Source organism: Vombatus ursinus, unplaced genomic scaffold (assembly GCF_900497805.2).
Source record: "Vombatus ursinus unplaced genomic scaffold, bare-nosed wombat genome assembly UNPS02014818.1, whole genome shotgun sequence".
Lineage (NCBI taxonomy): Eukaryota > Metazoa > Chordata > Mammalia > Diprotodontia > Vombatidae > Vombatus > Vombatus ursinus.
In genome coordinates this window covers 45,472,878-45,492,574 of record NW_020954596.1, presented here as the reverse complement: position 1 = coordinate 45,492,574, position 19,697 = coordinate 45,472,878, and the positions used below count along the sequence as shown (strand labels likewise).

General features: G+C 36.1%; 1 protein-coding gene across 3 annotated transcripts in view; it reads left to right on the top strand.

Annotated features, from left to right (window-relative positions):
- The window catches only part of ARAP2 (ArfGAP with RhoGAP domain, ankyrin repeat and PH domain 2), a 233,841-nt gene that overhangs the window by 33,662 nt on the left and 180,482 nt on the right, over positions 1-19,697 (top strand). For all 3 annotated transcript variants that reach the window (XM_027836269.1, XM_027836270.1, XM_027836268.1), the window contains exons 2-4: positions 3,687-4,755; positions 14,258-14,316; positions 17,442-17,518. In XM_027836269.1, coding sequence (XP_027692070.1) covers positions 3,842-4,755; positions 14,258-14,316; positions 17,442-17,518 — 1,050 coding nt within the window. In that variant the 5' untranslated portion in view covers positions 3,687-3,841. The remainder of the gene's footprint in view (positions 1-3,686; positions 4,756-14,257; positions 14,317-17,441; positions 17,519-19,697) is intronic.

Sequence of the window (19,697 nt, the reverse complement as noted above, 5' to 3'; positions counted from 1 at the left end):
CTAGTCTGAATCATTAATGTTTTAAAATAGACTTGCAATTTATTAACTATCATAGCATCTTTATATATTTGAAAAATGGTAATACATGTGGGGTAAAATCTGGTGTACAGAAGCTATTTTGCCTATGGACTCACTTCTTGATTTATGGATCTCCTTCAACACTCTAGTGACCCCAGGTTGGGAACCATTCATTTATCTAGTCCAGCCTCATTATTTTTATGTGTAAGGAAAATGTATACTAGATAACTGAAGTGATATACCCGAAATCACAAACCTCCTACTTACCAAAGTAGGACATAGTCTCAGGCTTGCTGATTCATTGTTTTTTTTGTTTTTTTTTTTAGTGAGGCAATCGGGGTTAAGTGACTTGCCCAAGGTTACACAGCTAGTATGTGTCAAGTGTTTTGTCTGAGGCTGGATTTGAACTCAGGTCCTCCCGACTTCAGGGCCAGTGCTCTATCCACTGCGCCACCTAGCTGCCCCTTGATTCATTGTTTAGAATTCTTTTCATTGTTCTCTGTTAAGGGCTAGCTTCTGTAAATGATGATAGCTAAGATACAACCCTTGCCTTTAAAAGGTTTCTAGTTAAGAAGGTAATTTAATACAAATAAATAACTAGACACATTTGGGATATATCTAATATTTAACTTGATTTTACATAGTTGTTTGCGTGTCTTTACTTCCCATTGTACAGTGAATTCCTTGAGAGCAGGAACTGACTTTTGCCTTTTTGTGTATCTTCATTGGTAAGCACAGTGCCTGGCACACAGTAGGCCCTTAATGCTTGGTTGTTTTTTTTTTTTTTTGATGACACAAGGCCAAATAAAATAAATGCCACAAGAAAGATGCAAAGTGCCATAAGATCTTTATTTTATAATAAACATCAAACACCATTTATTAAGTACCTGTTGCTGTATGTAGAGTAGTGTGCTAAATGCTGGGGACATAAAAAGGTTAGATAAGGCACAGCCTTTAGCTTCTTAATAGTTGGGAATATGATACAAATGGCTTTAGCTGGATCTTGGATCTCATTGATTTGGATAGTCCCTCCAGTTTTGTTATATATTGTTATGTAAGTGCTTTAGAGGGCAAGAAAGATTTCGTGGACAAAGTGGTATTAGAGTTGGACTTTAAAAAATAAGTGAGAATGGGGGCAGCTAGGTGGCACAGTGGATAGAGCACTGCCCCTGGAATCAGGAGAACCTGACTTGAAATGCAGCCTCAGACACATGACACTCACTATCTGTGTGACCTTGGGCAAGTCACTTAACCCCATTGCTTAGCCAAAAAAAAAAAAGAATAAATAAGAATGAAGTAGTCCAAGTGAAGGAGGGATTGGCTATTCCAGGTATATGGAATGTCATGAGTAAAGATGTGTATCATCTGGAACTGTCTCTTTTGATCCTTGTGAATATCTTTATTAAATCTCTATTTTCTCTATTGAGTCTATTCTGGTATAACCTTCCTGGGAATCAGAGACTCTTTCATTCCTTTTGTAGTCTTATGCTTTTCAAATATGGCATTAAAATACTCTTCATGTATTCATTCAATAGAAGATCATAGATTGCAAGCCATTTTGGCACCTAATTATTGCTTAATCAATTATTTAATACTTGTTTAATAAACAGGTTTATTTCCAAGGTCTGATCCATAGTAAACTTATATAAATTCAAAAGGAATTTAGCTAGATGAGGACAGGTCAGTAAGGGCTGAGAGTATGAAGAGTAAAGAGGCCCAACCTTGAAGATAGTGTTGTGTTTTTTTGTTTTTTTGTTTTTTTGTTTTTTTATAAACACTTTCAAAGTCACACTCCAGCCTTCTAGGTGTGATTCAGTACTTGAACTGAAACAGGCTGTTCTCATTTTCTACCTTTCTCCATTTCAACATTCTGCTCCCTTGGCTAGTATGGACCTGTATGTATGCCACTATCTTTTTTTCAGGCTCATCCTTGATTTTCTGCTCATGTCTGAGGGGTTGATGGCAACGTCTCAGTCAGGGTATGACCCACATAACCAGAATTTCAACCCTAAGTATGCTTTGAAATGGTTTCTCTAGGATTGAATCATGTTTAAAAGAGGAGACTTTTCACTCTATAGTGAAGGCAGCCTTGTTTGGGAATGACCTACATGTACCTGTTTTTCCTTTTCTATCCAGGTGTCTTTATACATTTTGTTATAAATGTCCTTAGAGAGGATTTCTTCAATGGAAGTTACCTATAGCAAAGAAATCTCAGACATTTTTGTCTAAAACAAATATTGTACAAGACTGATTTTTTTTCCCCCTTTTGCTCTGCTATACATTGGTACTTCAGAAGGTCTGTGACTTCATCATTTCGGGCTCTCCCTTTCCAGATTACAATCCCCCCCCCCCCAAATCTCTGTAAATTGTCTATGACTTTTTTTTTCCTTCTACTTCCCCCCTTTTTTCCTTGCCAATCATTACCTTGAGGTCAGCAGGCCTTGCTGCACTTAGCAAGACTGGCCCTCAGATAATAGATAGAAAGGTCCTTGCCAAGAATGTACTGGAAAGCTATCTAGCTTAGTGTTACCTACCTTCCTGAGTTTGTTTTTGCCCCATAGTATTGCCTTTGGAAACACAAAGTTGCCTTTCTGCCACAGTAATGTGATAAAATAGGACTTGAGTGGAGGATTCATTTTGTAATAGAAGAAAATATGACCTACATTTCTACCCTTAAAATTGGATGAATTAGGTGTTTTCCCCCTTGGTTTACTTAATGATGCAGAAATAGTAACATGTTGCTGGATCTGGTTTTCAGTGTTTTTTTATTCATTTCCTTTTAGACCCAAAAACTACTTATTTGGAAACTTTCTACCAATGCAGATCAGCTACTTATCTGTAACTTAGTACCTAGTCATAGAGAATATCTTGGGGGCAGTAAGAAGTTGACTCACTAGCCCAATGTCCCAGTATGCATCAGTGGCATGAATCTTTCTGACAACCAGCCCAGCCTCTATCTATTTTGCCACTTAGTTTAAGGTAGTTGATTTAGAGCTTTAAGAGATCCCAGAGGTCATCTATTCCAACCTTCTCATTTTAAAGATGAGGGAATTGAGATTCAAGATGGGTAAAATGACTTAGCTGAAGTCACTAATAGTTTCTCTTGGTCTCCACTGCATTTGTTAGATTAATGTCTGTAGTGCAAGGAGATTCTTAACCTTTTTTATGTTGTGTGTCACCCTTTGACAGTGTGGTAAAACCTATAGACTGACCAACCCCTCCTAAAATGTATCAAATAAAGTAGATAGGATTACAAAGAAAACCAATTATATTGAAGTACAGTTATCAAAAGATTAAAAACAAACAAACCAAACAAAAATTCACAGACCCCAGGTTAATAACCCCTGCATCAGACCATATTGCATTTGGAATGATGTGGAGGGTGATTGGAAGTGTGCATATTTACCAAGGAAACAATTTTCCAACTATTTCAAGGGACTTTTTGGAAAAAGAATGTGGTGATGATAGAGATTTTTAATGTATCTATACAACTATATATATGTTGAGGCTCTGCCCCAATAATGTGCCTTGGATTGGGGTTCTGGGTCACAAAAATCACTGTTTTGATGTCTGCTATTATGTTTTTCTTTAGAGAAAGTTGATAGCATAAATGCTATTTTAAATAACCACTACTTGCTACTGAAGCACAATACATCTTTGTTTTACAGGTTGAAACATGTTTAGAGCTCAGAATGTGGAGATTTCAAATACTGTTCTGAAGAAATTAGTATGCCACAAGTGGTTAAAGATCTAACTCAGAAACACTTTCACTGATCTATGCTGTCCTGACCTTAAAACAAGAATTAGTAATGAAGCCACCATTATGTCCTCAGTCAACGAAGTGAATGCTGACCTCAAAGAGTTGTTAAAAAACATTAACTTGGAGCAGTATCTTTTGCGCTTTCAGGAGTCTGGCTACCATACTGTGAAGGACTGTGCAGAGATAAATGACAGCATACTACAGAAAATTGGAGTGTTGCCTACAGGCCATCGAAGAAGGATCCTCAAACAGTTAGAGATGATCCTTTCAAAACTGCAAGACCCTGTTGTATATGCAAATGTCCAGAAAAGAAAGAAGGACCCAGTGATATTAAAGGATGAACAAGCTTTGTCTTCTGGTCCCGATACCTGGATAAAACTTGCTGGTTTGTGTGGGAATCAGAGCATTGGCCTAGAGTCGTTGGAGGCTTCAGCAACAATTCCTGGCAGAAATGATATCTGTAATGAAAATAGGCAGTCTACAGAATCAGTTGATACATCTTCCCTCACTAAACAGAGTGATTTTCCTCTTCTAGACAGTATGTCCCCACAGAGTTTGGATTGTTGTCAAAATGTTGCCCTTGACAGTGGAAATACAGAGAATACAGCTTTGGTTACAAAAAAGAATGTGGATTGCGCAGAAGAAAAAGAACAAATAGGAAAAGTTGGTTGGAACTTAGACAATCCTGAAGTCTTTCATAATGAGGACAGAGGACCTCCTTCCTCCATTGATTATTCTATTTCCAAAACGAGTTTTGAAAATGAGCCTGGGATTTTATCAGCTAGACCACCTCCATCTCCATTCTTTGAATTTAAAGGAGAGATGATTGTAAATGACTTGTATATATCATCAACACAAAATCTAGTACCTATGAGGAGTCGTAGCAAATTGGTTTCCAGACCATCACGATCTTTCATGCTGAGACACAGGCCTGTGCCAGAAATCCCCGTGTCATCCAAAGGAGCTGTGTCAGGGAGGTAAGGACTTTCATGATGGACTAGAGCTAAGTTTGGGGTATTTATTATTAATAGTTCTGGATAATTATATTTGTGCAATAGAGAGGTAGCATGATATAGAAAGAAACCTGGAGTGAGTATATCGCTGGCAAATCACATCATCTTTTGAGCCTCAGTTTTTTCATCTGTAAAATGGGGCATGATACTATACACGTTGGCTACCTTAGAGTTTTACTGTGAAGAAGATAGGGTTAGGGATTGGTATAGGGAGTTCCCAAGATGTGGAAACTCCCTCTACCAATGCAGGTGAGAACCTCCTCTGCTGCTTATAATCATAGAAAGTTACTTAGTACACTGAGAATTTAATTGATTTGCTGGGAGGTCACACAACCAGTATGTATCATAAATGGAACTTGAGTCTAGGTCTTTCTCTGAGACTGGTTCTCTGTCTTTTACATTATATGGCCTCTCGTGTTGTGAATACTTTGCCAACTTTAGAGTATTATAGAAATGAGTTGTTATAGTAATAACATTATTTAATAAGACTAATTTCATTATGGATGAATTGGCCCCGAACAATTTATGAAGTCCTATACTTTCCCCACAAGTTCTAAGTAATATATCTTGAAAACCCAGAATCTGTCTTGTTTACCCATTATACTTAGCCAACGATTTCTTTCCATACAGTTTTCAGGCATCCATAGTGACTGGGGCAAATCTACAATTTCCCTTTGTATTCCAAATGGTATTTGGAAAAAAAAAAAGAAGAGAAGGGCATTTGAGAAGTTAGGATTGAAGTAGCTGTTTTAGGATTGCCCATTTCTGCATGATATTTTTACTTTCAAAGCATTTTTTTCTGTTAAAATTAACAATAACTGGCTTCTTAAGCAAAATAAAAATGGAGATATAGTCTCTAGAAACTTAGTATTTTTGGCATGCAGAGGTAGGTTTGTGATAGTACCCTGAAAAGGACCCTGTAGCGGAGCTGATTTTATGATACCGTATGAAGTGTGTAGTCTGGCCAGAAAAGCCCAAGGGATATTAAATGTCTTTGACTCCTTACAAGCAAGGAGGCCAATTTTGGTTAAGATACATTTTATTTCACTTGTTATATTGTATTTCACAAACTTTACTGAAATTTTAAAAATGTTATCTAGTTGCAAGTTGTACATCATACATAAAAAAAAAGATCTTGGCATTTGTGTGATTTGGATCTTCAGGAAAAGAAGAAAGTGGAAATGGAAATATAATCACGGTGTATGAATTGCATTATAGGAATACATCTAAGTAAATTCTCAGCCAGATCACCTAGTGTTGAGTCTCCCTGGCTGCTTTGATGCAGTGGTAAATATGGACTATGTATCATATGTATGTACGTATTTATGTACATATATGTATATTTTGATGAATACATTTCAATATAATTGGTTTTCTTTCTAATCTTATATATTCTATTTGATGAATTTAACAGTATTCTGAGAATTGGACCATAGGATTCAGCAGATTGGCAAAGGGGTACACGCTCCCCCCAAAAAGGTGAAGAACCCCCGCTCTAAGACCATAAGTTGTAGAATAGGTACTACTCTACATTGGTAGGTGAAGCTTGCTTACTCTGGCGAAATCACAAGTTTGGTTAGTTTAAAGGAGATTTTAAAGATACTTTATTTAAAAGCTGTAACCAAATCTCATATTTCTAAAATTGCAGTCAGTTATTTAGATGTATTTTATTTATTTATTTATTTTTGCTTTTTTTTTTTTAAGGCAACTGGGGTTAAGTGACTTGCCCAGTGTCACACAGCTACTAAGTGTCAAGTATTTGGTCTGAGGTCGGATTTGAACTCAGGTCCTCCTGACTTCAGGGCCAGTGCTCTATCCACTGTGCCACCTAGCTGCCCTGTAGATGTATTTTATTTATGGATTTGTATTTTCTGGAAATTGAAAATATGAATGTCTGAGACTGGTTTCTAACTTGGTTTCAAAATGTCACTTGGCAGAACTCTGGAATTATACTTCAGATATTAGACCTCCCTTCCCCCCAACCTCCACCCCACCCCTCCTTGGAGCCTGTGCTACTAATTTGTTGTGTGACCTTGGAAAAGTTACTAAACCTTCTAGGGTCTCAGCACCTATAAAACAAAAAGGTGGGATTAATGATCTCTAGGGTACTTTATGTTTCTAATAGTCTGTGATTCAGTGATTCCTATGTTAAATGAAAATGTAATGCCTGAAGTGTAATATCTGATGTAGCCTCTAAGAATATGTAGGCATGAAGCAACTACAGGCAGTGAAAATGAGCATAATTTTTCAGGCATTTAATGAACTACAAATTATTAAAAGTACAAAGTAATTATCCTTCCCTTTAAAAAAAAGTGCTTTTTTGTAAGTGTGCCTTTTATTATTCATGAAAGAAAAGTTTTCTCAAGCTGGTATCACACAGAATACTGTAGCTTAACTGCAGTTAAGTTAGAGTGTGAATCACTGAAATGGAAATAGATGTTTCATAATGCATTTTTTCTTTCAGTTAAAACAACAGGAGTAGAAAATCTTCTATAATCCTAGAACTGTACAGTTAGAAAGGGAACTGACCCCTTACCGAGTCCAAGTCTGCTTATTTTACAAACAAGAAAACTGAGCCCCAGAAAGATGAAGTGTAACTTTCTAATGTCACAACTAATTAATGACTTATGTGAAATAGAAATGGAATCTTCTGATTTCTAGTCAGTAACCTTTTGTGTTTCAGCCACAGTAAATTAGATTATCAGATGGGTATATATTTTTTTAAGTTTGACTTATAGCTGCAAAGGATCATTTGGAAGATTGGACTAAGTAGCTACCATTCAGTTACCTCAAGCTGTAGGGGACATTTGCTAAAACAAAAGTTTAAATCGAATTAATAAGACTGAGATCATAACTTGAATCACACAGATTAGTGTGGAATTGTCACTAATAGCAGTTCAAAATCCAGTTTAACTTGTAATCAATGCACTCATTTATAGACTCCTAGGGCAGTGTTCCTTTCGATAGAAATACTATTCTCCAGGAAGAATTGCCATTTTAACAATGTCTGTCTTTGTGTACTATTTGGAAGGGCTTTTTTTTTTTAATTGTACTCAGAGTTCCCATTGAAACAGTTGTGCATATGCAAATGTGTTTTATAGATTACAATCATGGTTCTAGAACTATGAGGGTCCTCAGAGGCCATTTAGCCCAAGCCCTCTTCATTTTGCAAAAGAGGAAAGTCAGGTCCAGCGTAGTTTAATAACTTTTTCAAGGTCACAGTGGCAGTCTGAATCCAGATTCTCTGAGGCCATAGCTAGCGGTCATTCCACTGCATCATATTTCGCAGCTACAGCAATTGTCAGAAGTTTGGTAATTTTTCTTTTCTTTTGCTTGTTTATACTTAGAAAGTGCTTGTCTGTAACTATTCCCAGAATATGATGATGCTGAGACTTCATATTACCTATGAATTATGGAGTTCAAATTCTTGACCTAGTACTCACTGCTTTGTTCTTGGTCAGATGGCTTTGGGGTGCCAACTCAATTCACGTGTATGTATAGCTATTTACTTGGGACACTAATGTTGAGGTATCTGTTGAAGTCTTTGGGGCTCACTCTGCCTAAGGATTACAGCTTGTGATTTTCTCTTGAAATTCGATTGTGAAATATATCTGTGATGAGAGAAGAGACTGCATTTACTGACAGATGTGCTGTCGTGCTTTGTGGTATCTGTAATTTATTTTCTATAGTGTGACAGTTGTGACTGGAGATAATAGGTCAACATAGATCACTGAGAAAAATCTTGGGGGGAGGGGTTTCAAAGTATTTGGGCATCTGTGACTAAAAATATTTTCATGGTAATTATTATTTGAATTCATCCTGTTAAGTAATTTTATTGATTGGTCCTCAATTTTTTTTAAGTGGTTATATTTAAACTTTTCATTTCTTGGCCTAAACAAAAGAAAATTTTTTTTGTACTTTATTCAACAAAGACATTATCAAGCACCTACTGTGTACTTGGCACTATGATAGGAACTGGGTTTTACAAAATAAAAGTAAGATAGTCTTCACCTTAAAGGAGCTTATAGCCTACTACCTTTGTAGGAACTTGCTAAAGCCCTATGAGTGATACTGCAGTTGATAAGGTTGGTAATTCTGCTGCAGTTAAGGTTGGAATATGTTCATTCATTTAGTTTTGTTGTTCAGTTGTTTCTCAGTCATGTCCAACTCTTCATGATACTATTTGGGGTTTTCTTTGCAGAGATACTGGAGTGGTTTGCCATTTCCTTCTCCAGCTCATTTTGCAGATGAGAAAACTGAGGCACACAGGATTAAGTGACTTGCCCAGGGTCACACAGCTAGTAAGTGTCTGAGGCCAGATTTGAACAAGGAAGATCAGTCTTCCTCACTCTAGGCCCAGTGCTCTATCCATTGTGCCATATAGCTGCCTTATTCATGTTTAGGATTAATGCTAAAAATATTATATTACATTTCATTTTTCTATAAATCACTAATTCGTGTAAGACATGAAGAGCATGTTGTAGCCATTAAGCAAAATAATTGAGTAATGTATATGTGGTAAGTGCCACATTTGTAGAATGTTAGGGCAGAGAGGGATTGGAGATTATCACAACCAAATCCCCCATTTTCCCAGGTGAGGTAACTGAGGCCTACATAAGTTATGTGATTTGTGGATGCTACTTAGTGGCATAGATGAGATGTGAACCAAAGCCTTAAGCACAAATGCAATACAATTCCCTTTGCACTTCAGAATTATTCAACTTATCAATAGCCCCCAAGTTATAGTTAAAAGAATTTCCACTGTATCATAAGTATGAAGTCAGAAATATTCATGTTCACATTTAATCTTTTCACACACCAGAATGCCCCATTTATTGGCCAGATAATCAGAGTTTGGTATTGTTTTGATACTTACCTACTTCCATGACTTTGTGACCTCATCACTATAGGTATGTTCCTGCCCTGTTGTACATCAGAATCACTCCCTACTTTTCTGTGGTTTTATTATCCAGGTTTTTTTTTTTTTTTTTTGCAACTTCTACATAGAGTATTTCCAGTTCTGTGGAGATCTATTTTTTTTTTATTGTTGATTCCCTAAGCAAACCATCTTGTCATATTTGGATGGAAATAATTTGTCTTTAATTTATGCCTTAATTTATTGCTATCGTAAGCATTTCTAGAATGCTGTCAAAATACATGGGAGGGAGCATACTTTACCCACATTAGGACTGGGAAAGCTTCTAATTTCTACCTTTTTAAAAAAAAATATCATTGGAAAGTTGATGGTAACAGTGTTAGTATTGGGCCACGCACAGGTTATCTCTGTGCTGGGGGTTTGTAAATCTTAACTCTAGGCTAATAAACCTGAGGTGGTGGAGCCTGTCAGTGTCATTTTCACCGTGATGTTTTATGCCCTCTGAAATTCCCCACTCCCCCAGTCTTTCAATCCTCTTCATCCCCTCAGGAATTTGTTTAGTACCTATCCTTAATTTCATTGAACCTATCAGAAACCAAAAGGGGCCCCAGAAGCAAATTTAGAACTATAAAGTAGGCCAGGAACAGGGTGTTAATTGGATGGCATTAAATAGTTACAGGGCTTATCAGGATAGGTATTTTTGTGTAAGGGAAAGAATTCTGGATTTGGATTCAGGGGACCTGGTTTGGAATCCTGCCACTAGTTGTCTAACCTTGGGAAAAGTACTTTAATCTTTCTTTGCATATCCTTTTAAGTGCTTTCCCCCATTTTAGTATCTATAAGATGAGGGAAGTACTGTGTTACCTACTTTTGAGAGCTGTTTGTGAGAATTAAGTGAGATAAAGCTTTTGTAAAACTGTAAAATGTTATTAAATTTTGGCCATCATCATTATCTTTAGAGGTCCCACTAATGGTATTGGGGAAATCAAGGGAGGGAGGAGAAATACCTTCTGAGAACTGCATCTGCCATCTAAATGTTTCTAGGTCTTCTGGTTAAGAGCATAGTTTATTCCCTGAGATAGTTTCTTTCTCATGGATCTAGTCTTTGGGTAAATAACTAACTTCCTGTCAGAATCTGTTTATTTTATAACACAACAATGATAGACTAGCTGATCTTAGGTCCTTCAACTAGTTTAACTCTCTATGATTCTATAAATAATAAAGATTTAAAAATTTACCATGAAGAGGCTTTTGATTTTCTAATTGACAAATCTTAAAAATTTGAAAAAATAATAGCACTGGGGGGGAAATGCACCAGAAGTAAATGCTGCTGTTGTTGGGATTTTTTTTTTAGACTGGTACTGTGATTTCAATGGCATATCAAACTCCCAGTGGGGAAGCTTCCTGGGTAGGCTGATCAGCAGCTGATGTATAATTTATGGGTTAAGAGAGTTGCCTGGGGCACTAAGAAGTTACGTGACTTGGACAGGATTACATAGCCAGTATATGACAGGAAGGATTTGAAATCAGATGGCCCAGAGTCTGAGGTTGGCTCTCTGCTCCTAAATCCCAGTGTGCTGTTTAGCAGTTTGAAATGATACATTTTTATGTGTTTGAATTTTAAGGCAGTTTTGAAGAGTGTTTATTTAGGTTATAGGTTAGAGCTCTGACAATCTAGTAATGAGCTAAGGTACATTCATTTATGTAAGTGTGTCAAGAACACAGGAAAACATAGAAACCATTATAGTCATTGCCTTTACCCTGTGGTAAGTTCTGAATATCTAGGATAATCTGAAGACCTAAGTATAGAAATGGTTTTCCCATAGGTGAGAGTTAAGTGCGACTGCAGTAGCCAGTCTGCCAATATTAAGCAACTTTAAACTAAACATTGTATGAAAAAAATATTGTTCCTTCCCTGGAGGAGCATGTAACTTAGAGGAGAAAATGCCCCTACCCCCTGACACATATCCAACAATAGAATAGTTCTACATGGTATCATATCATGATGTAAAAACCAAGAAATGCAGTGTGTGAGTGCTGTGGGAACATGGAATAGGGAGTGAGGGAGTAAAAAGTCTGGAAAACACTAGAGGGGAACAAAATTTGAGCTGAGTATTCAGAGAGGGAAAGGAGAGTGTGCAGAATCTGCAGCAGTTTGGAGGACTGAGACAGTGGCTTAGAGAGATACGTAGGTTTTCTTGATTTCTAGTATGGCCCAGCTTATAAGCAACGCATTAAGATGATAGGATCATAGATTAGAGCTGGAAAGGATTGTAGAGGCCATCATGTCCAAACCCCTTATTTTTAGATAAGGAAACAACCTCCAAGAGGCTGAGTGACATGTTCCAGGTTCCACTGCTATTAAGAATTTCAGCCAGCTTTGGAACTCCAGCATTCTATCCATTAGGCCTCCTAGGTGCCATTAGAAAAAGGCTCTGCTAAATGCTGAAGGGTCTGAAGGTTTAAATTTAATGTGAATGACATCTGGTCACCACTCTGCTGAGTTCTGAGATGAAAATAATAGGAATTAAACATTTGAAGAAATTTTTCTTTCTCTTAATGTATAGGATAGATGGGAATAGGCCAGTGTAAATGATGGTGCTGGTTATAGTTCAGATAAGAGGCTAATAAGAAGTAGATGAGGATGTGGCTAGTATGATTTAAAGAAGCCAACTGTAAGAAATATAAGAGGCCTTCGACCTTAAAGTGCAATGGAGAGAGGCATTGGAGATTACCTGAAGGGTTTAGGAGAACTTATATTGTTAAATGCTGATCAAAGGTAATTCACAATCATTGAAAAACACACTGATTTATCACATTTTCTTATGAGACAAAGCTGGAGGGTAGAACTGACATACTGGATGATAGGATTGGTATCCTAAAAGATCTGGACAGTCCAGAGCATTGACTTGATCTAATAAGATGAAGTTAAATGGGGATAAACAGAAAATCTTTGATGTTGGTTGAATTCATAGGTGTAAGGTTGGGGGAACCATGGTTATACAGTAATTTGTCCAAAAAAAGATTTGGTGGGTTTAAGTACAATTCAGGCCCAATACTAATTAATGGAGTGAAATAACAGCTAAGCAAGCCCATTAGTTCTTAGGCTGCTTTAAGGGATGTATAATTTCCAGCAATAAATAGGTGACAGTCCCAGGTTTTTCAGATGTCCTTCCTATACTGTGGTATTCCAAACTGAACCATGTTCTGGATATGTTCTGCTCTGATCAGAGTAGCAAGAGGAGGGCTGCCAGGATAGTTACCAGCTTTGAGTCTGTATCTTTGTACCATATGAGAATTAATTGAAGGAACTGGAGATGTTGAAAGGACAGTGTACGTGGGCAAGGTGGATTAGATTTACTCAAATCCCCAAGGTCAGCAGTAAGAATAGTATGTGGAAGTTGTGAAGAGGCAGATTTAGGCTGGCTTTAAGAAAAAAAAAAAAGGTTCTCAATAATTCGAGCCGTATCAAAATAGATGATTGTCTCAAGAAGTATTGGTCTCTCCCTGCTTGAAGTTCCCAGTTAGAGAGGCTAGATGGTTGGTTATGTTGTAGATGAGATCCTTTTTGCCAGTTTTGTATTCGACTAGATGACTGGGGAAGCCCTTTTTAACCGTAAAATTGTGATTCCATAATTTACACTAACTGGGAGGGAGTACAAGCCAATTGATGAAATGATTGAATCAGTGAACATTTTTCTAGGGATATAGTTTGAAATAACTTGTGTGTTAACAAGTAGCCCTCCAAGGCCTTCCTTTGATTTTAGGGTGAATGGATGAAAATGACAGTGCAATTAGCATATCAGTTTATATTAAATGTAAATCAGTCGATCATGGAACTGAGTAGAGATCCCAAGACCTAATGTAGTTCTGGATGTAACAGATGTTTGATGTTGGGTAATTCATTTAACTTATATGAACATTAGTTTCCTCATCTGTAAAATGAAGATAATAATATCCATCTTGTCTACCTGAGAGTGTTGTAAAGATCCACTGAGTTAATGTATGTGTAATTATTTTGTAGATTCTAAGGCTCTTTTCAGATACCAAGCATTTAATGACAATTGTATGTTGCTAATGTGCTTATTACAAAGTTTATCCTGAAGGATTTTATAGTGTCTATTAAAGTATTTTTTAAAAATTTGTTTTTCAATAAATGGTCTGATGAGTACCAGTTAGTTTCATTATTAGAATTGGAAGTTTTATTGTATGGTATGAATTGTTTCTCAAAAAAAAAAAAAAAGAGCTGATTTACTGGTACTGAAAAGAATTCTCATAATTGAAAGGAGTTTCCAGACTTGCTGTGTGAATTTGAGGAAGTGATTTAACCTCATTGTTTTCCAGTTTGCTCATCTTTAAAAGATAGGGTTTTGGTCTTAAATGATTTCTAAGATCCCCTTCCAGTCCTGCAATTCTACAAAAGACATTAGACGTGTTGTGACACTAGGTAAACAAAGCTCAAGAAAAATTGTACTGCTAATTTCAGATATTACCTTTGCTACTGTAACTGTCATTCCCAAGTAAGTCTAAAACTAATTATTGACCGTCTTGTGAAATTAATTTGTAACTGATTCTCTCTTTTGTTTGAAGCTATGCCCGCGAGAGGAGAATTGGTGGTAACTCCAATGGAAAGACATTCACTATGCAAAGTGAGTCGATTCTTTAAAACCAGCAGTCACTGATTGTTTTAAATGCAAGTTGAATCAAACTTTTCAAACTACCTATTTCATAAGTAAGCGGAAAAGGAAATGACATAACTAATTGTCTGTTTACACTACATGCTTGGGCACTTTTAAAGTGATTGAATAAAATACAGCAGAGCCTGCTTGGAAAACTTGAACATTAAATACATGTTTATATAGAACGGGTCATTCTCCAGGCACAACAGAAAGCATCTAGCTGGATCAGGGCTGGTGCTGGCAGTCTGTTTTGTGTATGATAAACAGGAAATACTTGAGAGGGATGTCCCAGCTAATTGTTCTTTGACCAAGAACCTTTGTTCCTTTATGCTGCAAGTTCAGATGCTTTTTCCTTAATAAAAGGTGGCAAATACCTTAAGATCAAATAGCACTTTGAGGGGTGGAAGGAAGGTCAAAATTGCCAGCATCAGAAAACAAAAGAGGTGTGGGTATAGCTTTTTCTGATTACTCTCTTCCAAGAAAGTTGAATATTTTATGTACAGGCAGATTAGATCTAGAAAAGCATTGGATGTCTGAATAATCAGATGTTTAATAGTGTGTTTTATATGTGAGCATTTCACAGTTCTGCATTGGCAAATCTTCCACTGAAGTCCTGTTCCAGTGCCGCCTTATATTGTGTGTCTGACCTCATTGTCAGTGGAGTGCAAATTCTGGCAGATTCCTACCAGGTAGAAAGGCTTTGAGTAGAGAACCCCTGATGTCATTTTATGCCCAACTTAATTTGAGGAGCTCATCAGAAGTTTGGTCACAAAGTGAGCTTTTCTGGGACCTTCTCTATTTCTATTATCAAGGGCTATTTACAGAGGGTATGGCCAAGATGGTTGAATAAAAGGGAGGAAACAGGACTGAACTAAATGGGGTAGTGGGAATGGGGTTGGAAGTGTTGGGCACAGAACACTACCATTCACTTGAAGAATCCTGAGATGAATCAATTCTAACTTTCCGACCTAGCTGAGCAGTGACTTTTATTTAAGAAACTATGCCCCTGGTGATGCTGTTTGGCTAGAAATCAAAATATCCAATATGGGCAAATCAAGAGAATATTCCTCATTGAATTACTGTTCTTGGTGTTAAATATGGTTATAGTAAATCCTCAGATTGCTAGGAAATGAGGTGTTGTTAATTTTCAAAGGGGTGACTCAGAATTGTCATTATAAACATGTTATATAGTTTTGGGAAGAAAATAGTTATTATTTACCCATTTTCTAGTTGTTTAGATTATAGACAAGTAAATTTTAATTTTATTTCCTTGGCAGGCAAATTTTCCTATAGATGTTGATGGTAGTGTCCTAGTTTTACAAAATGAGAAAATGAGGAAGAGAGAAATTTATTTAACTGAAGGTTGCAGATACCCACGTTACCTTGAATGTAATTTTAAAGGGATCACCCACATAATTGAAACTAAGCCCCCCAAAGTAAATGGGAAAGACTATTTTGGTTAATCAAAGGCTCAGTTAATATGGAAGGAATACTAAGTGAATATAGTATTTGGAAGAATAGTTTTTCTATAAGTTTGTAGGTTATATCAAACAATTATTTGAATAAGTGACCAATAATATAATCTTGTCCTATCTGTCTTAAAATTTTATAGTTTGATTATGAAAGTAATGCTTTCTCATGGCTGTAACTTTTTTTTTAATCCTAAAGTTTTAAAGAAACTGTAAAATTTTCTTATGCTTTCCAAAGGTAGGCCTGAAATATTTGTAGTGCTATCTTACTTGAGAAAAATAAAGTTGCTCAATGGGCAAAATCTCAGGATATTTATTATAGCTCAAAAAATCAAACACCAAATATTTACTGAGTTCTTACCATTTTCTTTTTCTAATTAAATTTTATTTTTCCAGTGAACAAAAATCAGGGAATTTTTTCCCCTTTCCATCCCACTATCACCATTGGGGAAGAAAAAAATACATTTTAATAAATATACATAGTTAAGCAAAACAGATTCCCACATGTCTCATTCTGCAGTCTGAGTCCAGTTCTTACTATTTTCAAGGCATGATGCCAACTTCATGAGAGTTGGCTAAGGCAGTCTTTGTCCAAAAGTAGTGTAGAATCTAATTAAAAATAATAGCTAATATTTATATAGCACTTTCTATGTGTCAGATATTTGTCCGAAGGGCATTGAAATTTGAGAACCCTGGGAGGTTGGTGCTATTATTATCCCCATTTTACAAATGAGGAAACTCAGGCAAATGGGGTTTAGTAACTTGCCTAGGGTCACACAGCTAGTAAATGTCTGATGTAAAAATTTGAACTCGGTCTTCCTGACTTCCAGGTCTGGTACTCTATCCACTGTGCCACTTCATTGCCCAATTATGGAATTAAGACATAAACATGTGAAAAATCAAATAACACTAGATGAATGAAATGGTAGTTGAAGACAATAGTACCAGAACTGTCACAAAGTAATACCTGATTGACTGTCAAAGCAATGGTGTATTTAATAGTTTTGGATTTCAGAGAAAGGAAAGATGAAGGGAGTCAAGCTTATTAAGGAATGTTTATCAGGAAGGGAAATTTGAAAGATGGGTTGAATTTCCAATAGCAGAAGGAGCGGTGCTAGGGGAGATATTTCGTGGCAAAAATGATGGGAACAAAAGTGCAGAAAGTAAGGTAGGTATGCTTGGATGGAACGAGCAGTTTGGGACTATAATATGGACCCAAGAACCTTTTATAATAACTCACTACTTAGCAGATTTGTAATTTTATTGTATAGTTACCTTCAGCATGATCAAAAATCCCATGTCAGCACAACTTGTTAAATGGTCCTTGAGCATTGCTGTGACAAATGTCACCATCCTGTGGGCATCCAGGAGATGAGTCTCTCCCATCTTGAGAGAACCTGGCTGGTCTTGGAAAGATACAAATGCAGTCAATATGCAGCTACAACTTTCATCTTACATGGCAAAGCCTTTGAGAACCAGTTGTCATTTTCATATAGTGATAAAGCATTGGAGGTGGACATTAGTGAAATAATTTTTAACATAAAAATTAAATCTTAGTGCTGCTTTAATTGTGAAGGTGCTTTAACTTTTTAAAGGTAATTTATCTTTTTACTCTCTCCTGAAAAGAGTCACTTGAAGAACAGTCATCTTTGATCTTTCCACATGGAGATACTTTTCTTTTTAAGAGCACAGAAAATTCCAAGGTGAGTTGGTTTAATGCAAGTATCTGTTTTTGTTTTTGTTTTTTTTGTATATATTTCCACTCTCATTTCCTATATGCCTGTGCCTGCAAAGGCACACATGAACTAAGTGAAAAATATTATGTATTATAAGCATTTTTTTCATATTTATTTTCAGCGAGTTAAATATGAAGCAGAAACATTTTAACTTCCATTAAAAGATTTTAGATGACAGTAAAGTGTCTGTCATGAAAGCCCTGTCATTTCATTTTTTTCAATACTCATTATTCATGCAACACAATTGTCTTAGTGTTTCAGAAAGTATGTCAATGCATTATAGACTTTTTGTATAGTACTCACCTGTAAATTAAGTTCTTTGCTTTCAAATTAATAACTACTTAGCCTATTTGTAACTATTTTAAGATTGAGATTATTCAGTTTTTCACATATTGAGGTCATTTGCTTTGACATGAGATCAGATGAGACGTGTTTAGCACTGTACTTGACACATAATGCTATATAAATATTAGTTATTATGGAGTCTGAATGCAGATTGAAACATACTATTTTCTCTTTTCTTTTCATTCTCATAGTTTTCCCCTATTGTTCTGATTCTTTCTTCACAACATGACTAATGTGGAAATATGTCTAATAGGATTGTACCTATATAACCTATATCAGATTGCATGTCATCTTGGGGAAGGGGGAGGGGAGGGAGAGAGAATTTGCAACTCAAAATCTTATGAAAGTGAATGTTGAAAATTATCTTTACATGTAATTATGAATGTAAATAAATACTATTAAGTGGAGGAAAAAAGAAAAATATTATTATTGTTGTTAAGCTTTTGGTGTGTCTTCTTTACCACACTTGTAGGATAAGGGTTAACTTTTCTTTTTTTTTTTAAATAAATCTGAGTACATTGTTTACATCTTTTCTGAGATATTAAGGACAGGTGGCAAGAATTGTTTAAAATAAGTTGTGTAGATTGCTTATGGGTTTTATTTATGCTAGTTATTGTTGTCTCTACTATATCACCAAGATATGCCTAAGGGTATTCAGTGAACATAAGTTTTTTGAGGCCAAGTACTGTTTATTTTTTGCCATCATTTTCCTCTTCCAGAGAGGCAGCCTGGTATTGATCTCAAAGCCTGGGAGATATGGGTTCATGTTATACCCCTGACATATATTGGCTGCAGGCAAGTTCTTTTACCACCCAGTGTTGTAGTCGGTTCTCTAAGACTTTAAGTTGTAGAGAAAGCCTTAGCCCGAGTTGGTAGAGAGAATTTTCTTAGATGGGAATTTCACATACCAATGAAATCACAGGTCTGGGCCCTGTCTCATTTCTCATGGTAACAGAGTGCCTTGAGCGTAGCAGATGTTTAATAAATAAGTTGATTGGTTGATTGATAAATGAAATCTTAAGTCCTTAAGATGGAATTCATCCCTATGTATGTATATTAATTTAGAACAAGAGCTAACTTGTGGTTTTAATGAAAACATTAGGTAATATAAAATAGTTTAAAAATTTACTTGTGTACTAACATTTTAATTCTTAGATAGCTTTTGAGGATTTTTCAACTGACTAAAAACAAAATGTTACAGGCAGAAATCTGGGAATAGTTCTGATTGCCAAGTAAGCCAGTGAAAGACTTAAGTCTTGCCAGATATAATTTAGATAAAATGAAAAGATAAATTTCCTAATTTTTAAGGTTGGGTAACTTTGCAAATATCTTCTGACACCTTAAGGCAATGTAACCTTTTTTGCTAGTATAGATAAATATTAATTAGTGGGAGTGAACAATGTCCAAACACTATGTACCACTGGTGGTTGATAAATTGTTTAGGATATTTTGGAGATAGTTAGGATTTTTACCTTATTTTAAAGTGTCTTGCAATGTTTAAGGACTTGCAATGTTTCCACCCTGGTATAAAAATAGCCCTAAGGGCTTTTCAGTTTTGGAATTTGTTACCAGTGAATATTGCGGATCTTTTGCTTCTTGGCAAATCATTCCAAATAAGTTAGATAATAATAGTTTTAGGTTTGTATTTAGTTTTGTAGAGCCCTGAGAAAATAAAATGCAACCAACATTATTGACTATTTACTGCTCACCAAGTAATGGGGAGTAATGAACATAAATTTGCAAATCTCTAAAGTAGTTAGAAAGTGTATGAAAAAGACCCACAGTGAAATGTTCAATTCCA